A 19,398-nucleotide genomic window follows, 5' to 3' on the forward strand; every position below is an offset into this window, starting at 1 on the left:
ATTAATCTAATACATAATTTGCAAAACAAAATCATCAGTTTGTATTTTAGTCAATTTTTTTAAAGTATTACCATTATTTGCCACGTCGCAATTATGTAAATGTAAAAATTATTATAATGGATGTAATTATAGCGATCAATGACTCGATATTTTCTTCTATTTAAAATATCTCGTTCATATTCTTATAGAAATTTGAAAAAAACAGAGTAAGAACGATCAAGTAAACCATAGTGATAATTGGTAAAAAATTGTAGAAAAATACATATATACATATTTATTATATTTATAATTGTTACTATATTATCGGATCGTACAATTATCTCGCACCATAAAAGCTGAAAATGATGATGGAATGATTTGTGTATATAGAATTAAAATACTCAAAATATTTAAAAAAAAAATAATAGTGTTACTATTGCATACTACATGATCTACATGATATATAATTATTCATTTATACAAATTGTTGCCCAACAAATACTGTAAAATGTATTTTTCAAAAGATACACTAAAATAGTAACAATGATTTTTTTAAGCGGAAAAGAGATTTCCAACGACATTCTCTAAAATGTATAAACGAGACTGTCGTAACGCCGACATAAATTTATGTTCTTTCTATTTAGATATATTTAGATATAACACCTTAATATTTATAATAATATTATTTACAGTATTTAAAACAGCACATCATCGTCGCTTTCGTCGAGCAAATTTGTAGCATCTAAATCGTGTCCGGCTGCAATTAATAGTGCTCTTTCTGCTTCAACCTAAGCAGAAGAAAATTTAGATAATATACAAATTAATATTATAAAATTATTAATTAGTAAAATATGAATAATCTTCTTAGAAATGTGTTCCTAAAAATTCTGTTAATCAATAAAAACAAAAATATTAGTAAAATTAAATATTATTATAAATATATAATAATAAAATATTAGTAGAATAAGATCTAATCGTACCTTTGCTTTGGCAATCTTCTTCTTGTCCTGAATCTTCTTCAACCGATAGAATTCTTCTCTTTCAAGCTCGTCAAGCTCTGAAATAATATAAGCTAACGTTCTCTCAATTCGTGGGATAATTACGTGCTCGATTGCATTGACACGTCGATTCGTGATCTTAATAACTTCATCCAAAGTAACAAAACTTGTTTGTAGCGACGCCAACTCTACGAGCAATTTCACTGCTCGCTGATAGTTTTTCTTCAGTTTGGCCAATTGCTGACCACCTCTGGCCAGACCTGCTAATTCGTAAGTATCTGTCCCATCCTGATAGGACTCAAATATAGGTAGATTTACACCGGCGACATTGTCTTTCTTAGAACGGATCTTAATCTGTGCTTTCGTCACGTTTTGCAATACCACCTGATTGAAGTCTCCTGTAGCAAATTTTGCTTCGGCCAATGAAAAGGCCGCCTCTTTCATTACTTCACCCATCAAAGTTTTGGTCTAAAAATAAGAAAAGAATGATACATGATTTAAATATACATGATATACATACATAAATAAATAATAATATGTATAAAATTAAGTATAGTCCAACTAAAACTAAATAACAGAATATGAAACATAATAGTGTACAATAAATAGTGTATAATAAAGATATAAAATTAACAATAAAAAATTAATCATACTTCTATGATTTTTCCCAATATCATTCTGAAACGCATTTGCAGTGCATCTGCCTTCTTTTTCAGCAATCCATGTCCTTTTTGTGCTCCTTGTAAGCGAGACTTCATCAACATTTGGGCCCTAAATATACATACAGATTTAATAATGTGTACAGTTTACAATAAATACTTAATATTAATAAAACACTATAAATTCCTAAAACATACTAGTATTTTCAGTTTTCAATCGTTAAAATATACTATCCTTTTGTACTTAAAATATATTATTATTATTTATAAATTTTGAATTATGTTATCAAATATACAAATTCATAAATTACGTACATTTATCACACAAGATATTTTTGCAAAATAGGAAAATGTAGAAAATAATTTCATCCTTAAATGAATAATTTTGACGAATATCTCTTAAAAAGATAATAAACTGTGCAATAAACATTTGGAGATTAATATTTTTTCCGTATAGAACACATTTTAGCAAAATAAAAGAGAATTAGAATATTTAAATACAAATTCACATTCTTTTAACAGTTGAATGCTGGAGTTACACCCAGTGCTGAGGTATGTTTTAAGACGGAATTCTATTCAAGGATAAATAATGACATATAATATATAAGTGAAATCATCGAGATTTTGCAATTATTAGTTTGTTAAAGTAAGAAACTTACCCCCGAGAGGGGAAAATTGGTAGTTTGTCTTTGCCCGACATTGTCGACCACTGTGCATCAGCAGACAGGAATGGAATTGATCAGCTGACACGAGAGACCGGAAATTTAGTGATTACGTTTCCAATGGCGCGTGATTTTAAAAATGTATGTGTACACATATGTGCATGGTTAAAAATTAAAGCAATTAAAAACAAATAAAAATTAAGTAATATAACAAATAATGCGAAATATAAACTTAAAAAATATATTATTTACTTAATCTATTTATTTATAGTTAATTTAATGTGTATAATTTATAATTTATATTTTCTTATATAATTTTGTTTAATTTATATATTAGGTGTTGGAATTAATTCGTAGCGTTTTTAATGAAAGAATGTTATTTATTTCACATGAGCATTAAAAAATACATTAATGAAAGTACTTCCCATCACTTGTAAAACGCTACGAATTAATTCCAACACCTAATATATATATATATATATATATATGCACATACATATAATATATACATATATATATATATATATATATATATATACATATAATTATTGTTATATATTAATATATAAATTTTAATCTAATATTCATATCCTGATATAAAATATAAAATCATATAAAATCATAAATGTAATTAGAACTGAAAGTAATTATATAAGAAGTAAATATATAAGATGATACTCAAATATGGGACATAAATCTTGTATTTTTGTCAAAATAAATACTTTAATACTCTTATGTACAAAAAATTACAATGTAGTTTAGTATAATACAATCTGCCCAGGTTTCAAAACCTGTCTTACATTCATATTAATTCTAGCTTCGGCAATGTAAGTCCGTGCTTTGTGCCAATCATCCAGGTTGTACGCGGAGCTTTCGCAATTGTCTTCGTAATTATCGTCCCAAGGTGCTTTCGACGCTGCTAAAATCCGCGGCACCCCATGATATCTTAGACGGGAGCTTTCCGACATTACTACTACATCTCCACTCCGCAGAAAAATAGCGTTAGCCGGATCTTCCTGTTTAAGACCACCAATCAGAAAGATTGCCGTCTGCCCGAAACTTATAGAAAAAAGCGGCGCAGTAATATTCATCTCCGAATGATCTGTATGCCCTGCTAAAGTCGAGTTCATTCGATAATAATTTACAATCGCAGCTTCTGCTTTGAAGTCTGAGAAACCTAATGCTTTTGCCAAAATGGATGTTAGGCCAGATAATTCTGTCGGCATGTCGCTTCTCGAGTTTTCAGAGTATAATTTCGTATCCCAATTGTGATGATATCCCAGTGTCGCCCATCGTAACTTTGGTAGGAGAGTTTTTGCTTTTTCTGTTCTATACATAACAAATAAATATCTTAATATACATATCCCTATACACATCAAATCTTAATATGCATATAAATACAGATTTTTCATAGCATAGCTAATTAGTACAAAAATCTATATATTCACTAAAAATATTATTTTTAAGGGGGGCACCTTATGTAACGCGCTGAAAATAAGATGATAAATGAAATTTCTTTTTAGGAAAATATACCAATTTTTAAAAATTTTTTAGGATATGTGATTGTAACATTAAACTACTAAAAAATTTTTTTTACTGAAAAACAATGTGTATTTAAGATATAATAATAACGTTATTCCGATACATCGGCGTTGAAGTCGCCTGTCGGCGTGCAATGTAGCGCTGCTTGTATTCATCTAAAATAAAAAAAAACAATTTTTTTTTGTAGGGTTTACATTCCCAAACAACACAAAGTATTCAAAAGAGAGACATAAGACGTCTTTGGCGTCTAAAAGAAATTTTAAAGACTTATGTCTCAATGTGCTGTCTGGGTTATTAATTGAACCTATTGTTAAAGACAATGATGCGAAATTATAAAAATGGTGACATGTAAAAGAAAAAATATCGATTTTTATGAAAAAATTTCATATTAATTATGTAATAGAAATAATTTATGTAAACAAATACAATTATAAATAAAGATTCATGAGGAATGTATTTATCTTATATGTGTGCAAAGGGAGGGTTCAAATGGATGAACAGTTTTTGATCAACTGCGTTTAAAAGTCAGGAAAACCAATTCGGCGCGCAGTTCGAATGACTACAAATATGATATATATGCATGTACATATATAGTGTATGTGTATATATATATATATATATATATATATATTAGGTGTTGGAATTAATTCGTAGCGTTTTTTAATGAAAGAATGTTATTTATTTCACATGAGCATTAAAAAATACATTAATGAAAGTACTTCCCATCACTTGTAAAACGCTACGAATTAATTCCAACACCTAATATAATTCACATTGAATTATTTAAACATTAAAGATCCAAATTCGACCGGTATAGGCATTTAATTTCTAGTTCGTATTAGTTTTGGAGTAATCTTGTACGCCAATTCTAAAAAAAGTAGTTTCGAGAAAAACGCGTTTAAAGCTTTAGGTACAGATAAACAACAATTTTCGAGTACTTACAGCTAATCTGCTATGCCAGATCCGTAAGTGCTGTTTAAGCGGCTCTTGCCTCTAATCGTATTGATCAGTAGATCTTTTGTATTGTTAACTAATAACAATATCTATACTGTGCATTATTTGCAAAATGGAACTGTAACCTTCATTAAAAACATTGATAGCTATAAAAGCAACGGTTTCGATCGTTTTGTGATCACAATTAAGATATTTAGTAGCTCAACGCCACACTGTCGAATTAAAACGTTCATTAATTCGTTTGCATTCTGCATGTGCCTGCCTAAATATCTTTTAAAAAAATCTCTTCTGGAAAGCTTTTTACATAACCGCAATAAGTTTTTCTGCACATTCCGATGAAGTGGGTGCTCCAAATTTTCCACAGTACTACTAGCCTCTGCGATACGCCACGTACATCAATTATCTAATCGTGGTGAACACTTATGCTGTAGCTTTTCATTTGTGGAACTTAGATGATAAAAAGTCGCATTACAGCTTTTTTTTCATTTCATCAACAGATTTAAGATTCCTTCTTATTATTAATCTAGAATACTTTGTAAGTTTTTTTTATTAGCACATCCATCAATTTTTTCTTTCCTTCAAGTTTTGAAGTTTTCTTTATATTTTGAAGTCTACTGCTCCTTCTTTTTTCCATATGCCCAATGTCATGTTTCACTTTTTATAACTTCGTAATCATCGTCATAAAATTTTAAATTCAAAATTGCTTTGAACGTTTAGTATCACCATCGTCGATGTATATATATATATATATATACATATATATATATATATATATATATATATATATATATAAAATTACCGTATTTACTCCAAATTTTTCTTCGAATCTTATGAACATCTCTTTTATAGAATCTATCTCCATTTTTCTCGCAGAGTCGGTATGGTTTTTAACACATTCTTGTTCGTATCATATCGTAGAAGATAATCTTCAGTATTTATTATCTTTCCAATACCTGCATGATTGGCAATAGTTCCCCTTTACAATGAGGTCTGTTATCTTGACAGTGTAATTCCCTATTAGAGTCATAATATCAATAATGAAGAGAAGCCGCATGTCTCTTTTTCAAGATCTATCGCTAGACTTTTAAATTTAAAGATTTTCCATTTTTAACATTATCTTCTCTTTCTTTATTAGCTTTTCTACAAACTATCATACTGCACTTGCTGTGGCACTTGCTGTGATAATTTTTTTCACAGCATTTTCGTATGCAGATAAGTTTAGATCTTGGCTGAGATCTGCAAAAAATGTTTATGCCTTTTTTAGCAATGCCTATAATAATCTCATAACAAACACTATTCTAAAATTGATTTTGTGAATATTTTTAATGAAAGGACCAGAGTTGACTAGAGTTGGTGTTTGATCACATCAGTATCTAATTATGATTTATTCTGATTCGCCAAATGTTATACTTTGTTTACAATGTCTGCAAATATTTTTGTAAATCCGCCAACACTTAAAAATTTAATGATATGTTAAAAATGAGTTTTTGTGTATGTGTGTGGATAATAATTATCCTTTTGTATTTGCAGAACTTAATTTTCTTGCTGAGGCACTCATTCTTTCATTCATAGAATCTTTATCAGTAAATTGATTGTCTCTGCAAATCTTCTTTTTCATGGCTTACTCAGACGATAAGTATTCTCTTTACTTTGGAGACATCTTTACACTATTGTATTTCGTTCGAAATTCGAAAAATAAAATTGTGCCTCAAAAACGGAACTGTTTCAAGATGACCATTATACCTATACAAAGGAATATGAATGTATGCACTATAATATTTCTATAAAAGAAATATTCCAGTTGTGTTCAAAGCCTAAGGGTCGACAGAGGAGATACACCACGTGTTTGATGCTTGATGGTCAGCAATAAAATTGTCTATAATTACATTAATTCTTCAAATTTCGTTTTAAAACTCAAGAGACATATTTTTTATGGAATATATTAAATTATGTCAAAAAAATCGATTTTTTTACCTGTTACATGAGGTGCTTCCCTTAATCATAAATCTAAATTCTATTACACAAAAAAATAACATAAATATTAATTTAATCATTCTCTTACTGAAAACATATGTTCCACCATGTTTCGTTATTTAAAATGTTATGAGCATCTATGTTCAACTTGTATGGCTCCTTGGAGTAATCTTTCAAGCATTTTGTAATCCAGTATCGTTGACCATTTGGTGTAAATGGATTCTGAATAAAGATAAGACCTGAAAGTGTTAAAATAAGTAAGTAAACGAGGATGAGTAAGTACATAGAGTTGAATACATTAATTACAATTTCCTACAAAATACAATATTAGCTACAGTAAACAATGTATTTAAAAATGATATTATATAAGCAAAAGATTAAACAAGTCTTGATATGACATTCCGAGAGAGAGAAGCAATATTATTTTTTATATAAAAAATTATTTAAGAATAATTTTAATCATTATCGTTATTTCATAGAAAATTTACGTACCGGGAATATTCAGCAATTCATAAATGTTCCATTTCTTCGCCAATTTAAGGCCAAAACTGTTCTCGATCTGTTCACCAGTTACGTTTATGTCAATCTTTCTAACCTAAAAACGACATTTGCGATTAATTTTCGATAGGACATACGAATGGTGATATCACATACTTCGATGCAATCCGGACTTTCGAAATCGATCACGTTGCCGAAATCCGGTGCGGGATTCCGGCTCTTGTAATATTTGAAACTATTCCGAAACATCTTTCATTAATCATGTGGGCCGCCATGTTTTTTTCATGCTTTGTTGATGTTACGCGAGATGGCGTTGTCATAAAATTTTAACACAATTCCAAATACGCGGAATACGTTGAAACAGATTGAAACTGCATTGAAATCATATTAAAAAAGTCGAAAAAATATATATAGAAATTATGCAAGTAGTACAACACTTATATTTTATGTAATCGAATATATAAAAACTATATATTCTATACAATTACAAATATTGTAAAAAAAATCAATAAGATTCGCATAAATAAAATAGGTATAAGCATTTTGTTTAAATATCGAAGTTAATCGAGATAGTAAAATGTAATATAAATATAGGACTTATATTTTAGAATCTGATAAAATTTTGATTGTTGCGTATGTTGTAAATTCTAGGATAATTCAATTCTTTCGTAAACTGGGCGTGTTGGAGCATATATACTCGCGGACATATCATATCTAACTAAGAGCAGAAAAATGCCCGAATCAGATGGACACGTAAACTACACACCATCCACTATTATTACTCAATATACTTTGCATATCTTCATCAAGCCGAGAGATTATATCAAGAAAGTACGGAGATTTTTCTCGCAGTGGTATATCCAAAGCCTCAGAGGTCTTATGAGTCAACATTTAGAAGCTTCTTCATCAACTTTCCTTAATCACAAAATAAAAAAATGAATAATAAATCAATCTATCTTATAAGTTGTATAATATAATATAATTTATTTATATTGTACTTATATTTCTAAAAATGAATGAATAATTTCCAATAACTCTTTATCCTGCTCGCTTTTAATTAAATTAGTATATAAATATACTAAAATAATCTCACTTAGAAATTAATGTCCTTTAAAAATGTCATTCATCATTTATTGTTAGTGTATATGTATACATAATTTGTATTATATTATTTATTACAGTTTTATTTAAACAAATGATATCAAAAGTAATGATATTGCAAAGGATTGATAAATAATTAATAAGAAATTAATACGTTATTCGCTTTCTATTTATTAAAAAAATATTGATTTATTATAGTAATATTAAATGAATTTAATATTAAATTTAATATTGAATTTAATATTTAATTTATAAGTGAATATGAGAGAGAGAGAGAGAGAGAGAGAGAGAGAGAGAGATATTAATTAAAATTAAACTATTTATAAATAATAAGTATGACAAAATTTATAGAAAAACTTCAGGATAAGTTATTAATTGACAGTAATAATTTAATTAGATTTGCAAAATTACTGCAAAATTTTGAACTATACAATTTATTACTTTTAATCTACGATATCTATGATATCTATGTGTTAAAAATAAGAAGAATTAACTTGATAAATTAATTGCCAACTAAATTAATTGCTAACTGTTCATTTCTATCAATTTAATTTTAATCTCTGTTTAACTGTTACTTCTTATTTTTTTTAATTTCGAAAATGAGAAAAAGATAAAGGGTAAATTAAAGTTTAAAGTTAATCTTTCCATTGATGGAAATAAACATAAATTGATCAAAGTTTGATCAAAGTCATCTTAAATCCACCTCTTGTTCTCACGGCGCGTGCAATAATTGTCTGTGACTAATTTTAGCGCGCGATTTTCGCATAATGCGGCATTGCTGAGGAACGGCGTGATTTCATAGGATAGTTGCGAGCAGGGCAGGGCACTGTGCAGCAGCGCCTCTCAAGGCTTTTCGAAAGCCTCTACCGCGAGTAAATTAATAGACTCGGCAAGCCGCGGTAATAATGATCGTCCATTACCGTCGCGCTTCTATTCGCCATAAATCTCGCCCACCCACCCAACCTGACCACATGCTAAATCTGTGTTGTTCACCCGCACACCTGCGACGATCGTCGTGGTATATTCGATCCTGTTCGATCGACCTAAATCACTATCGCGATCAAAAAAAGAAGTTAATGATTGTAAAAATTGTTATTAGTTGACAAAAAGAAAATTAATTTGCAATACGCGGCAAAAGAATTAATTATATAGAATAAATTAAAGAAATCAATAAATTAAAGAGAAAAAGTTATTAATCAAGTTATCAATTAATAAAAATTCACGAGAATTAATTTCCATACATTCATCATCAAATCATTGAATGACATTTTTATTTTTCAAAAAAATTTTAACTTCCCGTTTTTTATTTGTCTGTGTTTTATTTAACGTATGCGGATTGTCTGAAATTAAATATATTCTCTGTGAAACGCTAATTATATTTGTTTTAATTGTAAACGCTGCAGCTATAATTGTCATCAAGCAATTTTGAATTCTGTAAATTAGATGAAATTCGCGTAAATACTTTTCAAAAAGTTTATTTATCTATTTTTCTTCGAATTGAGTGAATAAAAATCTAAAAATCTTTTATATTATCAGGAGATTGAGGTTTCTGTTTTATTTAACGCTTGCGTTTTGTCTGAAATTAAACCTATTCTCTATGGAGTACACACTAATAACATCTTCATTAATTGCGTATTATAACGAAACTTTAATTAACATAACATTAAGCGGTTTTTAATTTTGTAAATTAAAAACCGCTTAATGTTATGTTAATTAAAGTTAATTAAATATAAAGTACGCGTAATCTTTTCACAGAGCTTGTTTGTCTATTTTTCTTCGCGAGATGGTCATTCATCATTAACTATATAATAATAAAATTGCAATTGTTATCAAGCAATTTTTAATTCTGTAAATTAGAACGTAAAGGTCTCGCAAATACTTTCTACATAATTTTATTTGTCTTTTATTTTTTTCCAAGCGGCTGCGGGAGCAAAAATCTAAAAATCCTTCATGTTGTCAGGAGACTGACGTTTCTGGCAGAATAGAGCGCTCTAGGAATGCTTAGAGAGGAGCGCGACACGCACGCGGATCGAATATGCCGGCATGGCGCAGTAAGGGAGCGGTGCGCGTACTCTCCCTGACAGTTTCATGTCAACAAATGTCGCGGCCGAGGCGTCGCGCCCAGTCAGCCTGCCAGCCTGCCAACCAGCCAGCTCCGACGGCCCTCCTTGGCAGGGACGAGCGCGGGCCGCGGGGTCACCGGCGCGTATTCGCGGAGTCGCTGTATGGCCAATCGCGGCGTTGCTCGACGCCACCGCTGGCCAATCGGCGCGCGCTGCGGTGACGACGCGGGCTAAATATAGCCGGTATATATCTAGGCCGGTCGCGACCGCGAATTATCCACAGTCGCGCGCCGGCGGCCGACGGAGGAGGTTAAGTGGATATTATCTTGAACGGCGAGCGGATTTAAGTGCGTGCGCAGTGCGCGAAGTGCGAACACGGCTTCCGGATACGGAAGGTAGGAATCCGATACGTAGTGTATTGCGCTTTTAAAATTGGAATGTCTATCCCTTTCTTAGTCTGTAAAATAAATGCAATAAAGCTTCCGTCGCAATAAACCGACCGCGAGAGGAGGTAACTGCGGAAAGAAGGAAAATTATTCTCACGTCGAATTCGGAGCACGTGTTTGCCATAATAAACACAATTCTGTTCGCAATAAGCACAGCTATATATTCTCGGGTCGCGACTGAAATTGGTGGACAGATTGCGAATTGTTTCGCGACTTTTGGCCAGATGCGAATTTAGTCGAAGTGCGCCGCCGAGAGCGGCGTGAAGTGCGCAACGTACGACGTGACGTTGCGCACGCGAAATGATCGAAGTGCGCGTGTTCGATAACATCGCGCGAACTGTTCAACGTAACTGCACTATATGTTTTTTTTTCGATTTCCTAATATTATCGGAAGCTCTAGTCTTTCTCTAATTCCGCGTAGAAATAAAGAAAGATGCCGAGATAATCTATTACTACAGTCTTGGCTGTCATATACAACATCTTTATTACATTTTCTTGGATAAGTTCGTAATAAAAGCTAAAAGAGGACTTACAAAATATATTGAAATTGTTATAAAAATAAATATTATTTTTTAATAAAATTGTTTTTCTTTATTACATGTAAATTTATTTACGTATATTTACATCAATTTGTGGGAATAAATTATATTATATATAATTATACTATACATTGAAAAAAATGCTAAATCTTGTACCATATTTCTTTGAATAGTATTTACAATAAATAAATATTTACTTAGAACTATTCAAACAAATATTTATTAAAATTTAGTATTCTTTTTCAGTGTACATATATACATACATATATATAATATGCAATATATACAATATATTTACTATAATATATTATTGTCAAAGGAGTGTTTCCGTAAAAAGTAAGCTTGCAAAATGAAGCTTGCAACTTTAAGTATGACAAACGGATATATTAATAATTTTTAAAATCGGTTCGCAAGATATCGAGATCAAAGTCGCATTCGATATATCGAAAGCATTATGCAGGATCGAAGGGAGAGATGCAGCGGTATGTTACGTCTTGACGTTATATCTGATAAGATTATTACGTGTCGGATTGACATAATATCTTGTACTTAGTTTACAGTCACGCTTGATCAGCCGCGACCAAGCGCGATCGATTCTTCTCACGGAGAATTTTTCGATATTGCGACTCGCGTATACACGAGATTCAAATCGCAATGCCGCGATGCTCTGAAGTTAGACGTTAGACCGATCGCGAGCGCGATTTGGATTGATTTACGTGGGTTTTATAGTCACGGGCTTGCAATTGCTCAAGGTCGCGACGCCACGAAGTAGAACTTCGCTGCCATCATAGTTGCAATGTTGCCATAAGAGCTCGGGGGAATATATGTTAAATGTGCCTCGTGTATGCTCGCTCTTATTCGCTGAGAAAACATTTGACGTACGAGAGAGAGAGAGGGAGAATTTAAAACTTGTTTGTTTCATTCGATGTATGTTTTAGAAGCGTTTATTCAGGTATCTGCTCGTATTTTAAACATCTCACAATGTTTCATTTATTAATTGTTATAATTGTTATAATGAAGTGTTAACTATTTTAAATAATTTTTTTAATGAACATTACGTACGTAAATCATAATAAATATATTCTTGTAATAAATATTATTGTTGACTTTTCGTAATTATTATCGCATTATACACATTGCTAATATTCTCCTTTATTCTTCTTTTAAATTTGTTATTGAAGATTATTAATGATAAATTTGGATTATTTCAGAGAATAATTTCTGCATTGATTTTATGAATATTATTATTTTCCTCGTTTTATTTTATTGAAAAATATTTTTCGATATTCTCCTTATATTATTTTATTTTATTGTATCTATATTTGCTTGTCACGTTTTATTTTCTTACTCCTACATTTTATCTCACATTTATCTCTCAATGCTCTGAACTTTCGAGCAAGTTCTTTTCTCGAAACTGATGTTCGCGAGAGGGAATAAATGGGACGAGGCACTCGCGTATTGTGCGCTTCTCTCATGAATATGAATGTGCAATCGTTCGTGTCTAAGCGCGTGTCTTTGAAGTTGGCTATCTATTATCGCGTTTACGAGATACACAACACTTGCAGCACACGGACGAACGAACGTAAGTAGCGACCGTCGCGATTTGTGTGTAGTTAGCCCGGAATAAATTATTTCGGAATTTAGAACGCGCACCCGAAAATAATTTGTTTCTCAGAGAGCTGCCGATCTCTCGTTCGCGTGATTACACGGCGTACCTTCGATATATTGATGTTCCGATAAACCCCTTCATTTAAAATGACCATCTTTCACTATTTTGACAGTAGAATAGAGAAGGGCAAGATTTAAACGCGATGAATACTTTAAGGGCTAATCAATGCTTGTTCTAGATCCTTTTTTTTATCCCGAATAGAGCTGAGAGAGATAAAGGAAATTATAATTATTCTTTAAATTCTTTGGAGTAGAATCTCTGAAGAGCGAAAATTGAATCAATTTTGAAAAAGAGTAGTTTAATTTTTAATCATTATAAGAAGAACGACCGATGAATAAATCGAATAAAATAAAGAACACCGAACGGTCAAAGTTAGATGTTACGAATATATTTAATCAATTTTTTGTTTCAAATGTGATTGCGCGCCGATAATTGTCGGACTTTCAACACAATCATTATGAAACATTTTAATAAACCCCTCTAAATAAAACCCCTAAAAAACGGAAAGAAACTTATGAGATCCCAGATTCGAATTCTGGCTGAGGTAATATTTTCTTTCTGTTTTTTAGCGATTTTATTTAAAGGGGATTATTAAAATGTTTCATAACTTTTGTTGAAAGTCTGACAATTATCGGCGTGCAATCATTTTTGGAACAAAAAATTGATTAATTTTTAATGTTTAAGAATGAGATTTCACTCTACAGAGATTTGCTTTAAAAGTTTTAGAAAATAATGAAATATAATATTAGCGATGTCAATATAATAATAACTGTAATAGGCACTTAATATTATGAGACACAAAATTATATAAAAATATAGTTATTAATGTAGAACATTATTCATGATTATTTATTGAAAAATTGTTTATTTCATATATGTGTGCATATATTTGCATATATATGGTATACATGTATAAATACATATATGAAATTCTTATTCATTAAGAAATTATGATTATGAATAGCATTTATATTTTTGCAAATTGAAGTTGATAATTATAGATGGTAAAAATTAAATAAATTATAAAAGACAGTTCATGTTTCATGCTATTTTTGTTTTCTGAATTTCAAATATTTATACACATAAACTTTCCTACTTTGAACATTTTTTTAGAGCAATGCGATAATATTATCGTATATTATATATATTTTTCTTTCGATGAGATGAATGAATCGCGTATCGCAAGATAGACATGTCGAATAAAAAATTATCATTATTAAATTGTACACATATGATGCATAATAGAGTACCATTTTTACGATACTTATGTAATTATCGGTTAAAATCGCATGGGTTAAAAAAAACTCTAAAAGTGGAAAATAAGGAAGAATATTTAATTGAAATAGTTGTATCTTTAAATAAATTACAGACAGTAGGAATCTAAATTAAAACAAAGAAATTTATTTTGGAAAAATGTAAATTTACATTTATAACATAAAATTTTATAATAATTTTGCAAGAATATAATGTGAGAAAAGTATACATATGTTAATTAAATTTTTAACTAAAAATATTCTAAATCTATAACATCGAAAGAAATTATTATTAAAATTAGAAGAAAATAGTGACAATGAAAGAAAATTGACTAAATTTTCGCTGCATTTTTTTTATCAAGTACATAAACAGATTGGCATTAAATTGCACGTCTCCGATGTTTGCTTTCGCTGGTAAACTTCCTCCGGCGTTGATAACCTTTGCAGAATAATAATCTTATCTCACGCATTTGCTATGCAAAGTTACGAAGGTAATCACCTCGATGTTATCTGCTCCATAATTATTGTTAGAAGGTTAAAGCCAAAAATGTGTGATGTGACGATCAATTTTTTTTCGTTAAATCTTAAAAATATTCCAGTTTATGATTATTTATAAATTAAAATAAATATTAAGTTTACGGCGTATGAGTCAATTTTTCCTGCTGGGCTGCTTGCTTAGTAAATTACTAGAATTGCATCACATAGAACTAAAATTTCTAATACAATGTATAAACAATCCCACAGGGAAACTGCATCGTGTGCCACAGGGTTTAACTCTCGAAATATTGAAAGTTGTACGATCTTTTTTTTTTCATATAGTTTCGGTATCATGTTACTTGCGAATGAATGCCAACTTGGCATTGATTGTATTAATATCGTATCGATGTGTGTGTGTTGTAAACTGGTTATTTTATAGTGATAATAAATGAGATTATCATCGCTATCAGATTGCGACATAAATATCTTTGTTGCGATAAATATAAACAAGATCTAGTATATTATAAATACGATTTTATATACAATATGATTAAATATATGTGTATAAAGATGTAACGTGAATGTAATGACATAATTTTCGAAAAAAATTCTTGTAGAATTATAAAGGATAATAAGAGAGGAATAAAATGAATTTCTCATTTGTCGAGAATTATCAAATTGAATATCCGTATTAAATATTTTATTTAACTAATTCCTTATCTGTAACTCCGTCGAAATCTTAAATCCAACTTAGGTGAACAATAATTTTGTTGTATACTTGCATTTTTAAAGCTTAATCGGCATTATTTAAAATTAATGATCATTATTATACTACACGATCATCGCTAAATGTTTCTGCATTGAATGATTTTTCTAACATTTAATAATATTTATATATTATTTGAAGACGAATTTGAGCATTAAAAAGCGTTGTTGAATCTGAGGAAACATTTTCATGTGGAATATGCCTTTCGGAACAGGCGGGAAAATTTTTTACGCTATTTTATATGAAGCGTGGATAATCATCAGGTAACTTAAATCACACGCTTCGCTTTTGCTAATGAACGGTTATTCTCTCTCGTACTCCGTAATTTTTGTCGTCTGAATAAGACGTTAGACATGCCGTAAATGTGAATACGCGAATATCTGTTTATTTTGGAGCGAGTTCCTTAAGAACGATATTGTGACAAACAACTGTTTTTAAGTTTTACTTTAGAGAGAATTATATTTTTTCACTTTAATATTACGTAAGCGGCACATGCATATAATAATTTAATACGTATATTATATAATTCGTATATTTTATGTTTTAAATTAATAATTTGTATTAATTCCGAGGAATAAGAAAGTAAAAAACATGCTTTATTTTCTCCTTTTTATTTTAATTCAAGTACAATCTTTGATTTTGCCACAAAAATAGCTTAGAAAATGGACTTATGTGTAGTATACGAAATAAATTGATCACATATTTATCAGTCATTGCAATAATAAGATCAGTATCGTCTAATGGCGTATACGAATAATTCCCCTCGATAATATCACTGTCGTAACAATATACGCGTCAATATGTTTGTTTAACGCAGCGAAATCGTTTATCTGTGCGCACGTAAGGTAAATCTCCCTTCCTTACCCGTATCCTTTCTCGAAAGAGCCATACTGTCATTTCTCTCTCCGCGTTGTATTAGCATTTTAAATTCAATCGCGAGACATTGACGCCCTTGAGCGGTAATGGACTCTTTCTTTCTCCCCTTACTCCCTTTCTGCCTCTCTCTCCTCTCTCCCCCTATCGTCGTATCGTTTCCTCTCTCTTTCTCTTACAAATCCAATTATATCATCTCTCAGCTTTGCTATAAACCAAGTAGTTCATCGTTGATAAATTGGCTGCTTCTTTATTCCTTAGTTTTTTTTTTTAGTTTTAAGTTGTACAATCGTAAATTTGGCTCTATTTCACTTTTTAATGACGTCGCGGTTGACACATGGAAAAAAATATACATCACAATTTGAAGGATTAAGCAGAAATATTGGGATATTTGTGAGTCGTCGTTCGTGAATTTTTCGATAAATTTTTGATGTTTAGAAATAAATAAATTGGAAAGAACTGCATTTTTAGTGAAAAATAATAAAATTTTGTGTTTAGTACAAATTTCGAGAAAGGGGAATTTTATTATTTTAGTTTTATTTTTTATTACTTTTCTTATTGTTTAGTTTCTCTAGATTAATAATTTTGTCGTTGTTTACTCTAATAAAAATTTGTATACACTAAAGGTGTCATTATAAGTCAGATTCAAATTACACGTTAATTAATTTCTTTGTATTTCTTCATATGATATACATACGTATTTCTTATTTAAATGTTATTCAATTTATAAAAACGATATGAATTTGTATATATATATATATTTATATACATAAACAGATTTATATCGTTTTTATAAATTTATAAATATATATGTATATATGTATATAGATTTGTTTAATATTTAATTTTTAAAAATATTTTAACTTTACATAATTTCTTAACTTTCATTTATTTCTTTAACTGCTACAGAAAGAGGGAGAGAGAGAGAGAGAGAGAGAGAGAGAGAGAGAGAGAGAGAGAGAGAATTATATTTTTTATCTCTTATTATTTATTTTTTTACTTTAATTTTTGTCAAGAATAATTTTATGTGTAAACGCGCAATTTCATTTAATTAGAAATAAAATTGTAAATTCGAACTATTAGGTGTTGGAATTAATTCGTAGCGTTTTACAAGTGATGGGAAGTACTTTCATTAATGTATTTTTTAATGCTCATGTGAAATAAATAACATTCTTTCATTAAAAAACGCTACGAATTAATTCCAACACCTAATACATTCTTGTCGTTTTTTGCTAAGAAACTAAGAATTTAACTAAGAATCGCATAGAATCATAAAAATACTGTTAAGCTTTACGATTCTTTGAAAATCCATAAAATCTTTCTCTGTATTCCTTAGAATCTCGAGTTATCTTACAAATTCACGCCCGTATGTCAGCTCCTTATGAAGAGGGAGAAGATGCGGGCTTAGGGAGGTCTCGATCCCCATTAATCGTTCGTCTCCATTAAGGTTTCGTCTCTCATTTTCTTCGAAACGCCAACGGCAATCGTTCTCTCTATCTAGAACTGTCGTCGATATATCAGGCCCAGCAAGAAGTTCGCCTGTTGTTTGCAGAATGATCTTCACAGCGTATGCAGCAGAGAGAAGATCGATTATCCAATTATTTAACCGAATGTTTGACTATCTTCTTGCAGTGTAAAACGCTCGATTATGTACTAATAATATTGTTCTGTAATGATACTAATGGAGCAGTCGGTTAAATAATACAATCAAGGCTCTGTTATTTTACTGTGTTTAAAATCAGAAAGAAGCGCAAAATGTGATCCTCACGTCGACGAAATATTCAATTTGCTCGAAAAACATTAAGCCTGCACTCTGCATCTATGGCATTTTCTACCTACGTAACATTTCCAAATTGCTTCATTTTCGCCTTTACGTAAATAAAGGAATTCAACCTTGTATCGCCGTGAATGCAATTTAAAAAAAAAATTTTTTATGTCATACGACGATGTGTGTTGAATCATGCAGTTTCATCAAGTAGAAAATTTTACTTTTTATCGCAATTTTTAAGTTATTTAGACATAAAAGTGTAGTATAATTTGATACCATTCTTTCGTCGCTATGTGGAATTTTGTACTTTCCGTCAGCATCCTAAGTTTTGAACTTCAATCCATTTTATATTGTTCTGGACTGTAAAAAATAAAAATTTATAGAAATTTTTGCAAACTTGTGAAAGTTTTACCAACGAGTTTTTACTATCATATTGTAGAATTCACGAGGTTTTTTACTCTTTTTTTTACAGATTAAATTTATCTATCAGAATTTACACTAAAAATATCGACAATGTGCTTTCAAAGTTCTATATCGGTATTAATTTTTTACTTTATATGAGATTATGTACATAAAATATACAAAAAATATGTAAATTTATTATATATTATAAATAGTATTTACATCTATTTTCTAACACATTTAATGGATTAGCAATAAAACTGAAAAACGGGTGAAGGACGCAAATCAGTGAAAATCTTTGAAAGTATTATATGTTTCTCGTGCTATAAAAAGATTTTACGAACGTGCGTGTACCCGCAATACTTGCGGCAGCGTAAACTTGTTTTAGTAATTTTTCTCTATCTCTCGGTTAGTCACATTAGATCTGTTTAAGAAAGGCTAAGAGAAGTTATTTTACATGATAAAAATTTTTTAAATGATAACAATACCACGTCACGAAAGTGGACAATACGCTTGTTAAAGGACTTAAATCATTTGCATTTATAGTAATCGTGTCAAATTCATTTTAGAAGAAATACGTGAATATGCTATGTAGATATTTATATAACAGACATCTACATATTCAACTATGATATTCTGTATATGTAATCTCGAATAAAGTCAAAATAAAATTCTTTTGTGAAGTTGCGAATGATAGATCGTCTAGAATGAGTTTTATAGGCGAGACACGCACGCGTTCGGTTATAAGGACACAAGGACGCACATACATATATGA

The 19,398-nt window shown here is 30.2% G+C and overlaps 3 protein-coding genes across 4 annotated transcripts in view; 1 reads left to right on the forward strand and 2 right to left on the reverse strand.

Annotated features, from left to right (window-relative positions):
- Positions 1 to 259: 259 nt before the first annotated feature.
- Positions 260 to 2,411, reverse strand: Vha36-1 (V-type proton ATPase subunit Vha36-1). Its single transcript, XM_011055152.2, has 4 exons — positions 2,296 to 2,411; positions 1,631 to 1,748; positions 960 to 1,445; positions 260 to 767 (listed from the first exon to the last, which is right to left on the reverse strand). Exons 1-4 carry the CDS (start codon positions 2,334 to 2,336, stop codon positions 675 to 677), a joined length of 738 nt encoding a protein of 245 aa, XP_011053454.1. The 5' UTR covers positions 2,337 to 2,411; the 3' UTR covers positions 260 to 674.
- A 585-nt stretch (positions 2,412 to 2,996) lies between these two features.
- AlkB (alpha-ketoglutarate-dependent dioxygenase AlkB) lies at positions 2,997 to 7,592 on the reverse strand. Its single transcript, XM_011055153.2, has 4 exons — positions 7,423 to 7,592; positions 7,261 to 7,363; positions 6,857 to 7,007; positions 2,997 to 3,627 (listed from the first exon to the last, which is right to left on the reverse strand). Exons 1-4 carry the CDS (start codon positions 7,513 to 7,515, stop codon positions 3,057 to 3,059), a joined length of 918 nt encoding a protein of 305 aa, XP_011053455.1. The 5' UTR covers positions 7,516 to 7,592; the 3' UTR covers positions 2,997 to 3,056.
- A 3,088-nt stretch (positions 7,593 to 10,680) lies between these two features.
- Positions 10,681 to 19,398, forward strand: part of Atf3 (Activating transcription factor 3) — a 34,779-nt gene continuing 26,061 nt past the window's right edge. Inside the window, exon 1 of one of the 2 annotated variants that reach the window (XM_087405027.1) lies at positions 10,681 to 10,825. The gene's annotated coding sequence lies outside the window, so the exon portion shown is untranslated. The remainder of the gene's footprint in view (positions 10,826 to 19,398) is intronic. The other variant, XM_011055156.2, reaches the window with a different exon arrangement.

The sequence above is a fragment of the Acromyrmex echinatior genome, chromosome 4 (genome assembly GCF_024713525.1).
Source record: "Acromyrmex echinatior isolate Ae372 chromosome 4, ASM2471352v2, whole genome shotgun sequence".
In the NCBI taxonomy this organism is placed as follows: Eukaryota; Metazoa; Arthropoda; class Insecta; order Hymenoptera; family Formicidae; genus Acromyrmex; species Acromyrmex echinatior.